Source organism: Apodemus sylvaticus, chromosome 12, assembly GCF_947179515.1.
Source record: "Apodemus sylvaticus chromosome 12, mApoSyl1.1, whole genome shotgun sequence".
Lineage (NCBI taxonomy): Eukaryota > Metazoa > Chordata > Mammalia > Rodentia > Muridae > Apodemus > Apodemus sylvaticus.
The window spans coordinates 89,360,313-89,376,496 of record NC_067483.1 but is presented as its reverse complement, the minus strand read 5'-3'; the positions used below and the strand labels follow the sequence as shown (position 1 = coordinate 89,376,496).

The window sequence follows — 16,184 nt, the reverse complement described above, 5'->3', positions numbered from 1 at the left end:
TTTGAGTCTTTCTGAACGGTAGGAACCCAGGGACTTGAACAGCAGGCTTATATAGCAAAGCAAGGATTTTAGAGCCTGACCCAACGGTAGTTCACTCCTGCACCACAGCAGTCCAGTCCAGGAGGTCGAGTAGGAGGATCGCCATGTATTTGAAGCCATCCTGGCCTAGAGACCTTGTCTTAAAAAAAAAAAAAAAAACAAAAAAACAAAAAAACAAAAAACAAAATCCCCACAATGGAATCTCAGGGCTTAGGGGTAGGGATAGAATTCCCAACTCTTTGTTTACTATCTGCTGTTTAAGAACACCAAGTGCTTAAAAAACTGTTGTAGGTTCTGTAGCACTTTGAAGCAAATGTATATTAGTAGAAGCATCTGTGTTCCTTTGAAAGACCGCACAGATACTGCTTACCTGTTGAAGTCTCCCACACATCTGCCAGGTTTGGCTAGGCACATGCTGTTACAATAACGAACATGTTACACATGAATGTCCGGAAGCATGCACGTGTAGGAAGAGCCCAAACTTAAACTGGTTTGGTCTGGATATTTATTCATTCTTTCTTCTCACATAGCAGAGCAACCTGCATAGTGATCCAGTGACTAGGAGGTTTCTTCGTTGGCAAATGCACTGATGCTAAGAGGGTTGTTGGTAAACCAGTAGTGCTTCTTGACCTCTCGGGTGTGTAGTAAACTGGACATTCATAGGTTTGCAATTCTAAGTCTTTCTGGTCAGAATCCTGGGAGGGTTCAGGAATCTAAAAATAAAGATTCCTAGTCAGTTCATAGTAAAACCCATAGATCACACTTTCTGTGAGTAGGTTTGAGGTGTTTGTTTTTGCACTGAACATAGCTAATGATAGGGTAGTTGCACGTTGAAATTGGGTCTAGAGAAGTTATAATAATGATAACTTGTTAACTTTTGGTGTACCTGAGAGGTAACACTGGACATCAGGTTTAGTCTGTTTTTATGTCTTGAACAGTATTGTACTGTTTCGTTTAATGTACATTATTACATTTCCCTCATGAGATCACAAGTAATGAGAATTCACAAGTCTGGTTTTGGTTTTTTTGTTTTTGTTTTTGTTTTTTTTTTTTTTTTACCAAGTCTGGTGATTACCTTTGTTGGCAAAAAGAGGATGTCAGGAAATTCACAGCACAGCACAGCGGGCATCGAGTCTTCCAGCACTTCCTGTTCAGGATCCCATCGTGCCCCCTCAAGGAATAAACCAAAAATGTAAACTCCTCTGGTAGAGTGGTCTTGGTGTTGCTGATGAGAGAGGGAAAGGATAAGGGGCTTCTTTCAGAAGTCAGGAGCCTCGGCTGAGGTTGCCTTCCCGACCCCTGCCGTCCAGTGCCGTGCACCCCAGCTTATGCCGTCCTGAATAGTTAGGGGAGACTAGACTAGATGAGGGAAGAAGCAACCATGAAAGGAGTAAGTTGTGCTCAAAGCTGCTTGCTTCTCCCATGGGGCTCCCTTACTTGGGAAAGATTTGGAAACTGAAAGCAGGCGGGGAACAGTTCTATAGCACATCATTGATACAGGACAAAATAGGTCCTTAACTTGGAATAAGAGCTTGGATTTATGGCCAGGCATGGTGGTGCATGCTTTTAATCCCAGCACTTGGGAGACAGAGACAGGAGGATGTCTGAGTTTGAGGACAGCCTGGTCTACAAACTGACTGACTTTCAGGACAGTCAAGGGTACACAGAGAAACCCTGTCTCAAAAAACTACACACACACACACACACACACACACAGGTTTGGGTTTCTGATGAACTCTGAGGTAGAAAATAGCAGCAGCTCCAATATCGCCCGTGTCCGGGATAGCAGATGTGCTATATATATAGCTGCTGATCTGGGGTTCAGGGGCAGGGCAGATGGGGCCTGCACTGCTCAGGGCCCTTTGTTCCTCTGGTGAAACCGGTGAGTCCTTGAGGCAAAATGGGCACTGATGTCCAGAGTCATTTCACTGACTTGGAATAACTATAGAGAGGCGGGGGCATTCTGTAGCCTGTGTATTCTGGAATGTGAACCAAGCCAAATGCCTAAAAACAGTTTGTATTTTCACTTTATTCTCTTAAAGTTTTCCTGGGAATTATTTTATAAGATGCCTTTTCTTTTCCCCTTACCTTTTATGTAATATGTAAACGACAAGTTTCACCCAGTGCACTTGAAGTTGGTTCTTAGTGTAAAGCAGAAGAAAGTGAGATCCTGCTTACGTACACTTTACACTAAGCTCTGACCTCCCATTCTCAAAGTTTATGTTCAGTGTTTTCTCTACTGCTCTTCAGAGCTGAAACCCACAGGCTGGCTTTTCATTCCTAGTCTTATCTGTAAACCACACTCCGTTCAGTCTTCACTCCCCCAGCCAAGACTCTAGAACTCCTGTTTTTAAACCTTAAGGGACACAAGAAATACTGAGCCTAACTTATGTTAAACCATCAGTTGTTTCTGTAGTTGGCTTCCCCTCAGCCCTCAAACATAAACCCAAGTGAAGACAGCCCATTATGAAACTGATATAAATTGAACAAAAAGAATAGGAAAAAGGAATGTTATGAACCAGAGGGCATGTACTCTTCAACAGATGGGCACAGCACATGACTCAACATGAGTGACACCCCATCCCATCTCCCCACAGAGCAACTGATACTCCACCCAACTCTCCACAAGCTTTCTAATACTAGAAAACACAAGAGACATGGAAATGCCAGAGTTCCCAAGGAAACAAAAGGAATTCAAAGGAGAGTCACCAAACTGGATCATTGAAGAAATCAAGGAAGAAATTAAATCCTTAGAATCAAATGAAATGGAGTGCATAGCCTAGCTTGGATACAGTAGGCTGCAAGTGCTAAGAGGAGAGTTTGTAGCTCTGTGCTTACATTAAAAACAAAACAGATTCTAACTAAATAGCCTAATGTATACCTCCAAGGTCTGGAAAGTCAAGGAGCAGCTCGACCCAAGTTGGCAAGAAATAATACGAAGCAGAGCAGGTGAATGAGGAAGAGCAGCTTGGACATGAACCAGACAGGTGAGCAAGACTGACCAAATGTCAGCCAAGGGAAGTAAAGCCAGAGCACATCAGCCTAAACATACCTTAGCACACTAAGGTAAAGCACTGCTTAAAAGTCTCGGGGTAAAGAAGCAGAGCGGGAGAATGTGCTTCTAAACCTACCCAGCTTTCAAGGAAGACCTGATAGCAGTACTTGTCAGGCCACTTCAAGCTGGAAAGGAGGAAGAGCATGAAGCTCTTTCTGTGGTCCTGAACGCAAAGACAAGAAACCTACGAGGCAGTCTCCATGGTGAACATAGGTGCAGACATCTTCACTAAGGACTGGCAAGTGATTTCATGATCATATTAAGATCATATATCACAGCTAAGCTGGGTTCATTCCAGGGACACAAGGTCGGTTTGACATATGAATCAATAAAAGTGTAATTAATAAATGTAAAGACAAATCACACGACCATTTCAAAGGAAGTCAGAAAAAGTATTGGAATATCCCACATACCTTCACGATAAAAGTTCTGAGCAAACTAGGAAAGCACAGGGCTTTCCTCATTGTAATAAAGGGGATAATGCAGACTTAGCGTGGATATTATGCTAAAGATGGAAAGTAGCACTTTTTCTTGGCACAAACAGGGGTGTCTATTATCTTCATTCATACTGAATAAAGTGTTCTATAAGAAGAGAAAGGTGGCCGGGCAGTGGTGGAGCATGCCTTTAATCCTAGTACTTGGGAAGCAGAGGCAGGTGGATTTCTGGGTTTGAGGCCAGCCTGGTCTACAGAGTGAGTTCCAAAGACAGCCAGGGCTACACAGAGAAACCCTGTCTCAAAACAAACAAAACAAAACAAAAAACCACACACAAAGGATAATTAATAATAATAATAATAATAATATACAAAGTCAGAATTCAAAACTAAGTAGTTTTCGTGGCTGAGGTAGCACATACCTTTAATCCCAGCACTTGGGATCTGAGCTCCTGGCCAGCCTGATTTACATAGTGAAGTTCTAGGCTAGCATGAATCTACATAGTGACTTCCAGGACAGCAAGAGCTACATAGTGGGTGGGATTGTCTTAAAAAAATAAGACAAAACCCCAAGTGAACAACGGTAATAGGAAAAAGTTATTAGCTCTTGGGTTTTTTTTTTTTTTTTGAAGGTTTATGTACATGAGTATATTGTAGTGTATAGTTGTCTTCAGACACACCAGAAGAGGGTGTCAGATCACAATGTAGATGGTTGTGAGCCACCATGTGGTTGTTGGGAATTGAACTCGGGACCTTTGGAAGAGCAGTCAGTGCTCTTAACTGCTGAGTCACCTCTCCAGCCCTAGTAGCTCTTATATACATCAAAACTGAACTTGCTGATAGAGATATCAGGAAAGATATCCTTTTTACAGTAACCTAAAAAGTAAATATATCTGAGAATAAAACTAACTATGGAGATAAAAGTCTCCCAAAAAGTTTTAAGATGTTGAAAAAAAAAATTGAAGACATGAGATGCTGGAAAGACCTTCTATGCTCCTGGACTGATAGACTATGTCAAAATGGCTGTGCCAGTAAAAGCAATCTACAAATCCAATACAACAGCTACCAAAATTCCAGTGGTAGTCTTCACAGAACTAGGAGAAAACCTCTAGGCTCTGTATGAAAACACTAAAGATCACAGATAGCCAAAGCAACTCTAAGCAGACAGAACACAGCTGGAGGTGTGACATTACCTGCCCTCAAACAGTGCTACCTAGCTGCACCGTATGGAGTACATTGTAGACACAAAAGCACATGGGGACATGGAGACTCAGTGAGAAGATCACAGAACTGTGTTCAGTTACATTCCACCTGTAAGGCTAAATGAGCCACGCCTTTAGTCATAGGGTGGAGCTGGACCCTCCCAGTCTCCTTAGCACCCAGTACCTGGAAAGCTCTCCTGACTATGTTGAGCCTCTTCTGGAGAAGTTTGGAGATATCATCGTCTTGGGTGGCTTCGGAGTTATAAATTACTCTGTGAGTGAAAGTGAGGGCATCCGTGGAGATTTTTCGTGCCCTTCCATAGTCTTGAAGCACAGCAGTAAGAAAGGCTTTGAAGAAAAACAATGTCAAAGTTCCGGTAAGCCTCAGGTTTCCTGTGGGGTAGCCACTGTGGCTGCCCCGTGGAGATGAAGGAAGAGCCGGAAAGGAAGGGTAATGAGGTTTGTGTATCAGGTTACTCCTAGATAAAACATCCCATGTTAGAGGGAAGCTTGGTAAGGAGCAGAATGTTCTAAGGGGAGGTGAGACATTCCATCCTGCAGTGAACCTTAACACTCAGGAAGTAAGCGATTCAGAAGCTTCAGGAAGTTTTTGAAACTGACTAGTTTCACCATGTCCCTCCCTCTCCACATGTCAATAAACAGTGAGGATTGCTGAAGATCCTCTCAGGCATGCTGGGCATTGTGGGCCAGACATTCCGGTTTGCTGAGCCAGCCTCTGGCAGGCTTTGCAGTGAACTCCAGGACCATGGCTTTTATGAGCCATCACCCATGCTTGGGCCTTTGGTGGGGCAGCTCTGCGTCATTTCTGCTTCTGTAACTAATATATTGGTTCAGCTAGTTTGGACTTTGGTGGTGTCCTTATCTTGGTTGGTTCCCTATCTGTGAATAGACGCTTGTTGACACCCAGGAATAGTGTCACACAGCAGGGGGTGAGCCTGGAGGGCAGCAGTGGAGCCAGCCACCTGCACTTTCAGGCCTGTGCTTACGGGCTGTTCAGAGGGTCTGGCTCCTGCCTCCCGGTCTGCAGGGAGAGGGTCACAGTGCTGGTACCTGAGCCTTTTCTGGTCTTATTTTGGCTCATCGTTGTGCCTTACAGTCATCTTGGTTGCAGAGATAGGTCATAGGTTAGTGAGCGTGCGACCCTGGCAATGTCATATAGACAAGTGAGCAAAGTTCCGTTTTTTTTTTCTTTTTTCTTTTTCTTTTTTTTTCTGGGCTTGCTAACTGCCTATATTCCACCCTGGGTAGCATGGAGGGAGGGCAGACACGCTAAGGACGAAGTCAGACCTATGTGAGGATGACTCCTTCATCCCTCTGAGCCAGGGGTGGCCTTGAGGCCTGCTGAGCTCTGCCTGCCCTGTCACATCATCTCAAACAGGGAGGCCGGCTGGTCCTGCCTCCCAACTTCTCCCGTCTCCCTCCTTCTCTCCTGTCCCGTGACCCCAGACTGCAGCCACAGCCAGCTTTTGACTGGAGACAGTAGACTTCTCTATGGCCAAGACCAAACCTGAACTTCTCCAGCCTACCAAAGCCCTACTTCTCTGTCATATTGGCCTATGACCTCCCTCCCTTCTCCCCCCACCTTCTTTTTTTCTCTCTTTCCCTTGTAACAACTCCCGCTGTCTCCTACAGCCATCTTTATAGCTTCAGGTGACACTTGCAGTCTGTGGGTCTTGTGTCTGTCCTTGGTTAAACACATTGTTCTTAAGTCAGGCTAAATTAAAAACATAGTCACTGGGCTGGCGAGATGGCTCAGTGGGTAAGAGCACTGACTGCTCTTCCAAAGGTCATGAGTTCAAATCCCAGCAACCACATGGTGGCTCACAACCACCCATAATGAGATCTGATGCCCTCTTCTGGTACTGTCTGAAGACAGCTACAGTGTACTTATGTATAATAATAAATAAATCTTAAAAAAAAAATAACATAGTCACTTGGGTGAGCCGTCCAAAGTTCTCTAAGTTACTAGATAGTTGTAGGACTTTGGGCAAGTTTCTTTCCCCCATAACCCCTTTTAAAATTTTTTTTCTATTAGATTTTCTCATTTTGTATGTGAGTGTTTTGCTTTCATTATGCCTGCGTACTACATGTGTGCTTGCTGCTTCTGGAGGTCAGAAGATTAGATGTCCTAACAGCGGAGAGGTAAGCAAACTTGGGTCCTCTCCAGGATGACTGCTGAGCCATCTCTTCAGGGCCTCAGGCAAGTTTTTTCTCGCTGGACATACAGATTACAGCAACCTTCAAAGACCATGGAGGTAACTATGTGAAAGAACAGGGCTGGCAGCCTGTGGTGTCGTGTGGGTGCTCTTTATTCTCCTCTTTTGTCTTGCTTGGGCAAATAGTTGGTGGTAAGTGTCAAATCTCATCTTCAAGGCCCTTTCTTAGTGGCCTTCTTTGGCCACCAGTTGTGACCTCCCTGTTTTATGTTCTAAGTAGTGATTCATTCACGCATGGGCTCATGGGAAGTCACCCATCCAGTCCTCAGGTACTGACTGTGAGCTTTGCTGGTATCATACAAGTTAGGTACTGGGGATGGAAAACCAGCCTGCCCCTGTGGAGCTCAGTGGCTTCTTCCCGGGTCCCTCTGGGCCTTGGCTCCCTGGTGCTGTGACATATTCCACTTAGTGTCTGTGCTGAGCAGGTAGGGTACGGTAGACACTTGACCATCAATGTTCGTTAATAAGTGTCTGAGGTATGGTATTGCCTCTTGTTGTAGGCATTAGGGAGGGTCTTGGTTTGCTATGGAGAGAAAGAACCTTGCCAAGGCCTAGTGGGGCCTTGGGTATCTCAAGTTATCCTAGAGATAGGGAGAGGAAGTGGGTGAGGACAAGCCCAGGGCCCACGGGCCTGCAGGTGCTGTCTTCTGGGCTAGTGGTAGTGGAGTGGCTGTGTGCAAACACACCAGAGCCAGCTGTGGGTCTGCCCTGGGTGCGAGCGCTCACTCACCTTGTGGAGAGAAGAAAGCAGAGAGCCAATATCGTACAGGAAATCCATCGCTGACTTCAGTCCAAGATTCAGTGGGACGTTTGGTTTTCTGGGCAAACTGTCTCCAGGTTGTGATAAACAACATGTACCTGATGAGAGCCATGGGCAGGGTGGGGCAGCTGAGGGCACAGGCAGCCTCTGCTAGTCTACGAGGGGGCAGCTCTCGCCACTCACCCCGGTCTCCCTCAGCCTCTGTTTTATGTTCTCATGGACGCGGGGCATAGTTTGAGGTGTCTTAGGGGAAAGGGAGGGTGGACTGTGGAAGCCATGGATTTGGAAACACCTGGCCCGGCTGGGAGAAACCTGAACATTTCTGAGTTGCAGGCTTTGCCCATGGTTGGGACTCATGCACATCTGGCCACAGGCTGGACACAGAACCTCCGGGTTCGCATTGCGATACTTCTGCATTCTAGTTGTGACCCCTTGGGTAAGTCACTTCCTGCGCTGTGGCTTATTCTTCCTGAACCAGGATGATGACAGTGGGGGTACCCAGCCCCTACCATGGGACCACTGTGAAAACTGAGCCAGGGAGACACAACCAGGGGTTTCACACACGATTCCACATTCCCCTGGTCACTTTTTCAGGCAGAGTGGCAGATGGTAGGAAGAAAGACATACTAGGTTCTTTCCAGCTCTCAGCATGGGAAGACCTTGCCTGGGATTCTACCGTCACGGTCTCCATTTTCTCATTCCAAAAGGAAGGGGTGAGAAAAAAAAAAAACCCAAACCACGAGAGTGCACCGTGAGGTAAGGTGCGTGGGAAGACAGCAGGAACGGGAAGCAGGCCGCCTGGCTCTTACCGATGGTGTATGGCCGTGTAGGCCACCTTGGCCCAGGTGTTGAAGAAGTTCACCCGCTGGATGAGGTTGCTAACCCAGAAGCTCAGGGGCTTGCAGGACTTGTAGGCGTTCTTCTGCAGAGTGGGAAAGAGAGGCGCATTGCTTCCGTCAATCTGTCGAGTGGTCTCTAGGCACGTGTCTGCCAGGGAGAAACTCCCTGTCCCGACGACAGGCTTTTGTCACCCTGAAACCTTCGCCTCTCTCTTCCCTCTTCTTTCTGGGGACATTGTATTCATGGGGTTCCCTGGGATGTGAACTCCCTAGCCTTCCTGGTGTGAGTTCCAGTCTGACCTCTTGACCTTCTGGGGTGGTCCCTCTGCATGCAGCTGCCATTGTCCACTGTCAAATCCTGCCTATAACAGGCCTCCAGATGTTAAGGGATGGAGGGAGTGGGGTTTGCAATCCGCAGCTGCCTCTGTCTTCTGTTTACCAGAGGTGTCTTGTCAGGATGGCCTGGCCTCTGGTCCCCTCGCCTGTCCTCGCCTGTCAGCTGCTCTGCAGCTGGTGCCGCTCCTCAGATCTAGCTCACCAGCTTCTCTCTTGGAGATAAATCTGCTGCCCAACTCCTTCCAGCCCTTTTCTTCTCTCTACCCCGCCCCCAACTCCTGGTGGTCCCGGCCGTTCCTCAGGAGTGAGGAGCAGGCTGACAGCATCTCTATGCCTGGAGTTCTCTTACCCACAAGTCCCCCTAGCTCCACACACTTCCTGTAACCATCTTGTCGCTCATCCAGTACAGCTCACATCTGCCAGGCAGATTTGCAGTCCCTCAGCCTTCTGCAGCTGTGCCGCAGCCGACGGATGCAATGGCGTAATGAGCAAGAAATCCGGGTCAGCCTCAAGTCCCACCATGCTCCACATGTGAAATCTACAGATGCTACATTTCAAGTTTTCACTTGTTCATATTCAGGCTTTAAAGAATCGTCACTGATGCCTTTAACCACTTTTTGTGAGTTTTTGTTTGTTTTTTTTTTTTTTTTGGTTTTTCAAGACAGGGTTGCTGTGTGTAGCCCTGGCTGTCCAGGAACTCACTCTGTAGACCAGGTATCACCCAGAACTCAGAACTCAGAAATCCACCTGTCTCTGCCTCCCAAGTGCTAGGCAGCTTGTTTGTTTTTTTTTTTTTTTTTTTTTGTTTTAAAAGTATTGTATTGACCTGCAATTCACATAGCCACACAATTACTCATTTGAGGCACATATTCAGTAGTCGTTAGATGCATTTACTGAGTTGAACAAGCAATACCGCAGCCACTTCTAGCACATTTTCACTCAAAAACCAAACCAAAGAAAACAATCAATCCCCCCGGCCCTTTCTCTGTCACCGCAGCAGTGTCTGTTGCCGCAGCTGGAGGCAGCCACTACTGTATAGGCTTGTGCGTTCCCCACACTTCTCGTTTATGTGAGGGCCTTCTGTGGTTACCTTCCTGCATCCTGCAGCAGAGCTGCGGTCTTCAGGGTTTGCCCAGGTAGCACTTGCCGCACTGCTTATTTTGGTGGCAGTCACTTGTAATTATTTCCTGTTCCCTAAGAATATGTAGCTCACAACATTTGTAAACAGTTGAAGTTTTATACTAACTAAAACTATGAATAAGATAGAACAGAACAGCAGACTGAAATACTACAGAATATAACAGGTAAACCAATGCCTTTCTCTACACACGCACCATCAGGACACCGCTTAAGGTAACTGCTAAGATCTGCTCTTCCTGCTACACCGTTTGTGTTTCTCACAGATAGAACACAGGCACTTTTACACACAAACGTATGCTCCTACATGTTTCTGAAACTTTCAAAACTTTACCACACACCTCATCCTGTGGCCGGACTTTAGTTCATGTAACCAGATTCCTCTTCGTGTAGTTCCAGGCTGGTCTCTGATTGATACCATTACAGCTTTGTGGTAAACAACTCAGAGATAAATTTGGGTGGAATTGTCTCATTGTTGCCTAACTGGTTGTATTTGCTCACATCTGTACCCAGGGTAGATTAACACAGTGGCTGCCACCATCTCCCAGTGTGAGACAGTCAGCTCGGTCAGTATGGAGCACTGACATTTACCTCACCCAAGAGCAAACAGGCCAGGCTGCTTACCTGCCACAGCATGGGCACTTTGGCCCTGAGGAAGGAGTCGTAGGTCTCCTCCAGGTCCGGAGTGAGGATGCTCTCCCCCTTTATAGCGAGCTGGAGACTCTTTAAGGATTTATGTATGACAGATAGTAACTTATTGAAACGGTCTATTTCTTTTTTCAGAAAGGGTATCAAGACAGAGTGGATAAGGGGATCATATCCTGAATTAAAAAAGAGAGAGAGAGAATGTGATGTTTACAGGGGAAAGGAGGTTTGCCTGAGGTATGCAGGCTTCCAAGTTGGAAGAAGTCCATACATTTTGATCATGGTCGGTAGATATTTTCTAGAGAAGTCTAGGTAGCAAATATTTTTTAGGGTTTTTTGGACCAACCATACCACTTCTTATTGTGTTTCAGAGTAAGCGCATCACCCCACCAACTATGCAAAACAGCAAGCAGGTGAGGTGTCTCCAGAAAGCTTTAGCCAATCATGGTGGCGCATGCTTTTAATCCTAGAACTTGGGAGGCAGAGGCAGGTGGATCTCTGTGTTCCAGAACAGCCAGGGCTCTTTAGTGAGACTGTCCCTTTCATATGTTTTTTTTTACACTTGCAGGCAGAACTAAAGGCTAGATTCAGCATTCTGACAGATGCTCCTTCAGATATCCTCTTGTACTAGTTCCAGCACACACTTCCACTGAGACCATGGTAGAGATTACATGGTCTCATGGGACCGCTGTCTGTCTATTCTGCCTGTCCGACTGCACATCGCTCTGCATTTTGGCAAACTGTTGCTCAACATTTGGCTCCACAATGAGTTTTGGGAAGAATAAGACTATGGGGCGGAAGGGATGGATCAGTGATTAAGAGCATGCGCTGTTCTTTGCTCCTGAAGACTTAACAGGCTGTTAATCAGGATTAACAACTGGCTGTAACTCTAGCCTGAAGGCATCTGATATCTCTTGGCACCCATGGACATATGTACTCGAGTGTATACCCGGCCAGCATACAAACAAAAAAAATAAAAAATACACTCAAGAGAAGGAAAGTGAAACTTAGAAAAAGGAATTGTGGATGTTAAAAATTTAACTTGGAAATTTCTTCCAATACAGGCATTTATCTCCCCAAGAAGCTGGGACTGGGCCTGACCTCACCTCTATCAAGAGACTCCCCTTTCTATTGTGTTTTATTATTATTTTTAAAGATTTATTTATTATTATATATAAGTACACTGTAGCTGTCTTCAGAGGCACCAGAAAAGGGTGTCAGATCTCTTTACAGATGGTTGTGAGCCACCATGTGGTTGCTGGGATTTGAACTCAGGACTTTCAGATGATCAGTCAGTGCTCTTAACCGCTGAGCCATCTCTCCAACCCATGAAGCACCGCCGCAGGGGTCTGAGGTCAGGGAGCTGTGCACTGGGACCCCAGCGTCCCCAGTGTCTGCTATGGAGGCTGCCGCTTCCCTCTTGGCCTTGGTGCCTCTGGGCACCCCGTCTGTCACATACTGCAGCCCCATTTCCTTTCTGCTGCCATCTGGGGAGACACTCGACCTTTCTAAGTGACAGCTGCTCTTCCTCCCTCCGGTGTCAGCATCTTTCCTGGAGAGGCTGCAGTGCGGGAGAAGCCCAGGGCTGCTACTCACCTTGAATATTTTTCTGAAGCCTCTCCCAAATTGGACTTGACACAATAAATTTGAATGTGCACTGGCTTTCAGTCCCGGAAACTTCCTCATTCTCCACTGTCAGGGGCAGCTGCGTCATTATGTCAGACAGGACCTCCATCACCAGGTCGTCATTGCTCTGCTCGGGGCTGCAAAGGAATTGGGAAGACTGAGGCACAGACCCACTTTTTCTGGGAGTACCCTCTGCTTTGGCCCCACAGAAGGTGGGCAGCGTCACAGAGCCCATAGCTGTGATACAGAAGATCTCAGGGACACTGAAGTTTACTCTGCTTTCCAGTGGAGAAAACTGTCCTCTAACTTCCAGGGTTAAAGGAAAGGTGCTGTAAAAGCCTTCTTGGGGTTTGTTTCCAAAACACTATTTACCAGTTATATCTGCAGACAGGTGTGTCCCCAGACATAAGGCAGAAGTGGCCAACCCAGCAGCTCAGTTTGTCACATCCCCCTGTCCTTACCCCATGGCTTCTGGCTGTGCACTCTGTGTGTGACACAAACGTGTGCACGGCTGGGTGTGACTGGTGCCACACGGCTGGAGGGACACTTTGTAGTCCTTCCAAAGATGAGAAGCCAGGGTTGGGGAGCTGACGGGGCAGAACGTAGGTGAGCTGGGGACAGTTACACTTTGGCTCATCAGTATGGGCCAAATGTTTATTTAAACCTAATTTCCAGGTCTCTTTTTATTTAGCCAAATGAATGCCATCTTTCCAAGCAGCTGGTAAGCCTGACGCTATCAGAGTGACCCCTCTAGCTCAGCAGTACTGCTTCTGGGCCATCTTACAACTATCGCCCAAGGACAGGATTTTCTGTTTGGTCATGATGTTTTGCTTTTGACTTTTGCTTCAGTTTCTCAGTAGCCATTTAAGGTGGGTTCAAGTAATTTCAAGTCAAAAAGCCTCGATTATATTGAATATGACAGGTCTCCCAATGGCATCTTAAGATGTCTGTTACATGTATTCTGGATGTATAGTTAGTTATTTCAAACTGAACATTCCTTCAAGGAAAGACTCCTTCAGATTGAGGAAATGAACTAAACTCAGAAGGCCCATGAAGTAAAGTAAGCCACAAGTCTCAGGAAGTTCCCGAAATTTAGAAGATTCACAAAGCTCCCTGCAAAGGTATATCAGAATTAACAGTCACTGGGCAGGAGAGACTGATGATCAGGGCAGTCTGCAAGCTTTGGGGAGTTGCCACCTGTATTAATGGTGACAGAGATGTCTGGCTCATCCGTGCTCCTGTAAGTAGCCTGTAACCCATAAGCCATAGGTTGATGTTGGGATTATTTCAATTGTCTTCCAATCTTATTTATTAATTTATCTATTGAAACAAGGCCTCTCCCTGAGCCTGGGTCGCACTGTCTTGGTAAGGCTGGCCGGCCAGTGGGTCCCAGGATCTGCTGCTCTCCATCTTCTAGCACCTGGTTACAGGTGTGTGCATGGCTTTGAGGTGGGTTCTTGAGCACACAGCCCTTTCTGTCATTGTGATAGCTGTCAATTCCTCCTGAGACGCACATGCGAGTTTCCCATTTAAACAAATTAATTTAAAGCCAGGTGGGGTGGTATGTACCTTTAATCCCAGCACAGGAGAGCAGAGGCAGGCCTATCTCTGTGAGTTTGAGTTCGAGGCTGGCTTGGTCTACCAAAGTGAGTTCCAGGACAGCTAGCTCTGTTTACACAGAGAAACTCTGTCTTGAAAAACTTAAAACAGAAAAATCAAATCCACATAAAAGACAACTCACCAGGTACAATTTAGTCATCTATCTAACCAATATTTATTAACTACCACATGCTTGGCAAGTGTGTTGTATGTGTACATGCATACATATGAGTACAGGTATGTGCATGAGCATGTGTATCATGTATTTACTTCTGTGATACGGAGAGTTTAGGTTTTTCTACCATGCAAATTATATATACCTTTCTCTCCAGATTATACCTGGTAATTCCCACCCCATAATAGGTCTAGTGTACTCTTACTTGATCATGTGGTAGCCTGGGGCATCCTTTGGTTGCATGTAGATGAGATTTTCAATGTACTTCTGGGTCATGATCTCACTGCAGGTGCATGTGGCTTCTGGGTGGATTCCTAATATTTCGGGAGAGTCGTCATCTGGAAAGGCCTGGATAATGCTTATGCAGTCCTTTAAGCTCGCTGTGCTGGGCACTGGCTGGTACATCTGAAAGTTTAACTGCTCTGTTAGTTTTGCATGAGTAAGACATCTCCTCTAGGTAATGCACAGAGATAGTGTCTCCCCATGACCATTTACACTCAAGGCTCTTCTCAGTTCTATGTGGTACAGACACTTGGGACCACTCTATTGCCAACCGTATGATACACACATGTAACTTTCTGGTTGGGCAGTGGGGACAGACATTTAAAGGCTAGGGAACCTCTAAGCACCTATTGCCTTGATGGCATATATGCTAAGTAATGGAAGTAAGAGACCTTTAGTACAACATGTAGAAGCCATGTGAGGAAGGCCAAGGTCTTGTATGTCAGAAGTGCGGCCCCACTGGGAGAGGGTGAGACTGTGTGGAGGAAGTTAGAGGACTGTGGAGTGCCTCTGAAGGAGATGTCGGGATGCCTCCCCCGTCCACCTGTGTTTATTGGCTGCCTCTCCTGTCACATGTTCCCACCGTGAGGTCCTGTGCTGAAACAGGCCCAAAAAGGAGCACAGTTTATTATGGACTGAAACCTCTGGTAATATAAGCCAAAAAATACATCTTTCCTCCCCAAAATTGTTTATCTTAAGCATTTGTCAAAAATGCTGGACATCTAATACAAATATTAGTGGCAAATGGCCAGTGAGCAGGTAGAGGAGTGCCTTGTTGTAGATAGCTGGTGTAGTGAGCCTCATTTATTGCTTTAATGGAATAGTGGGAAGCTGGTTTGGTAATACCATTCCGGAAAGTTAAAGAAAGCCACTAATCATCCAACTTTGCTTGGAGACATACAAGGCGACAGAACCCCCTTAGAAGTAATTAAGAAGAGATGCTCATTTCTTACCTCGTTGCTAGAGAAACTGAAGTCAGCCTTCAGCATTTCAGGATTGCAGAATTTGTAGAAAAGAACCTTCAGGCACCGCTTGTCCCATTCGTCAGTCACCCGGCCACCATAGGTCACTTCTGAGATCAGGTAGTTTATCTCCTTCCATGGGACTTCCGGCCGGCCAGAGAGGACATTGCCCAGCACCTTTATGGACACCTGTGGAAGCCCCGCCCCGCCCCCGTGCTTTGTTAGGTCTGTAAGTGTTTTCAGATGGCATTTCACACAACGCCAACAACTCTCACTTGGCCAGTTTCTCTTTGAAACAGAGAACGAGGCCAGGAAGTACAAGCCTCTGTCTCAGTTACCTACTAAGGGGGCCGAGGCAGGAGATTTACAAGTTCAAATCCAACTCAAACAACCTAGTAAGACTCTGACTCAGTAGAAGAGGACCGGGGGAGCAGAAGAGATGGCTCAGTGATGAGGAGCACTTTCCAGAGGACCTGGGTTCCCTTCTCAGCACCTACATGGTGGCTTATAACTGTCTGTAACTCTTCTTCAGGGGGTTCTGATCCACAGGCCCAGACATGGGCAATGCACCCTATTCATAAGATTATAATAATAAAAAAAGGTTCTGGGGCTATAGCTTTGAGGTAGAACACTTGCCTAGTATGTGTGAGGCCCTAGGGGGTCTGGGAAACCAGTCCTGGAAAACCAACCCACCAACTATGACCAGAGAGGAATAAAGTATCAGGGCATGTGTTTTTCTCCACCTGTGGCTGCACTGCTGTCGAGCTAGAGCCTCTGTAACTATGGTTGCTGCTTTAACAGATGCACAGGGCGCTGGGTGTCAGGGCACAGAAGGATGCAGAGAGAGGCGCCTACC

The 16,184-nt window shown here is 46.3% G+C and overlaps 1 protein-coding gene across 1 annotated transcript in view; it reads right to left on the bottom strand.

The window, feature by feature from the left end:
* Positions 1-519: 519 nt before the first annotated feature.
* Dnah14 (dynein axonemal heavy chain 14) overlaps positions 520-16,184 on the bottom strand; it is a 208,245-nt gene continuing 192,580 nt past the window's right edge. The window contains exons 77-85 of the mRNA XM_052201306.1: positions 15,320-15,517; positions 14,290-14,489; positions 12,281-12,447; positions 10,664-10,860; positions 8,537-8,649; positions 7,698-7,825; positions 4,915-5,078; positions 1,115-1,264; positions 520-752 (exon numbers count right to left, since the gene is read on the bottom strand). Of these exons, the coding sequence (XP_052057266.1) occupies positions 549-752; positions 1,115-1,264; positions 4,915-5,078; positions 7,698-7,825; positions 8,537-8,649; positions 10,664-10,860; positions 12,281-12,447; positions 14,290-14,489; positions 15,320-15,517 (1,521 nt within the window). The 3' untranslated portion in view covers positions 520-548. The remainder of the gene's footprint in view (positions 753-1,114; positions 1,265-4,914; positions 5,079-7,697; positions 7,826-8,536; positions 8,650-10,663; positions 10,861-12,280; positions 12,448-14,289; positions 14,490-15,319; positions 15,518-16,184) is intronic.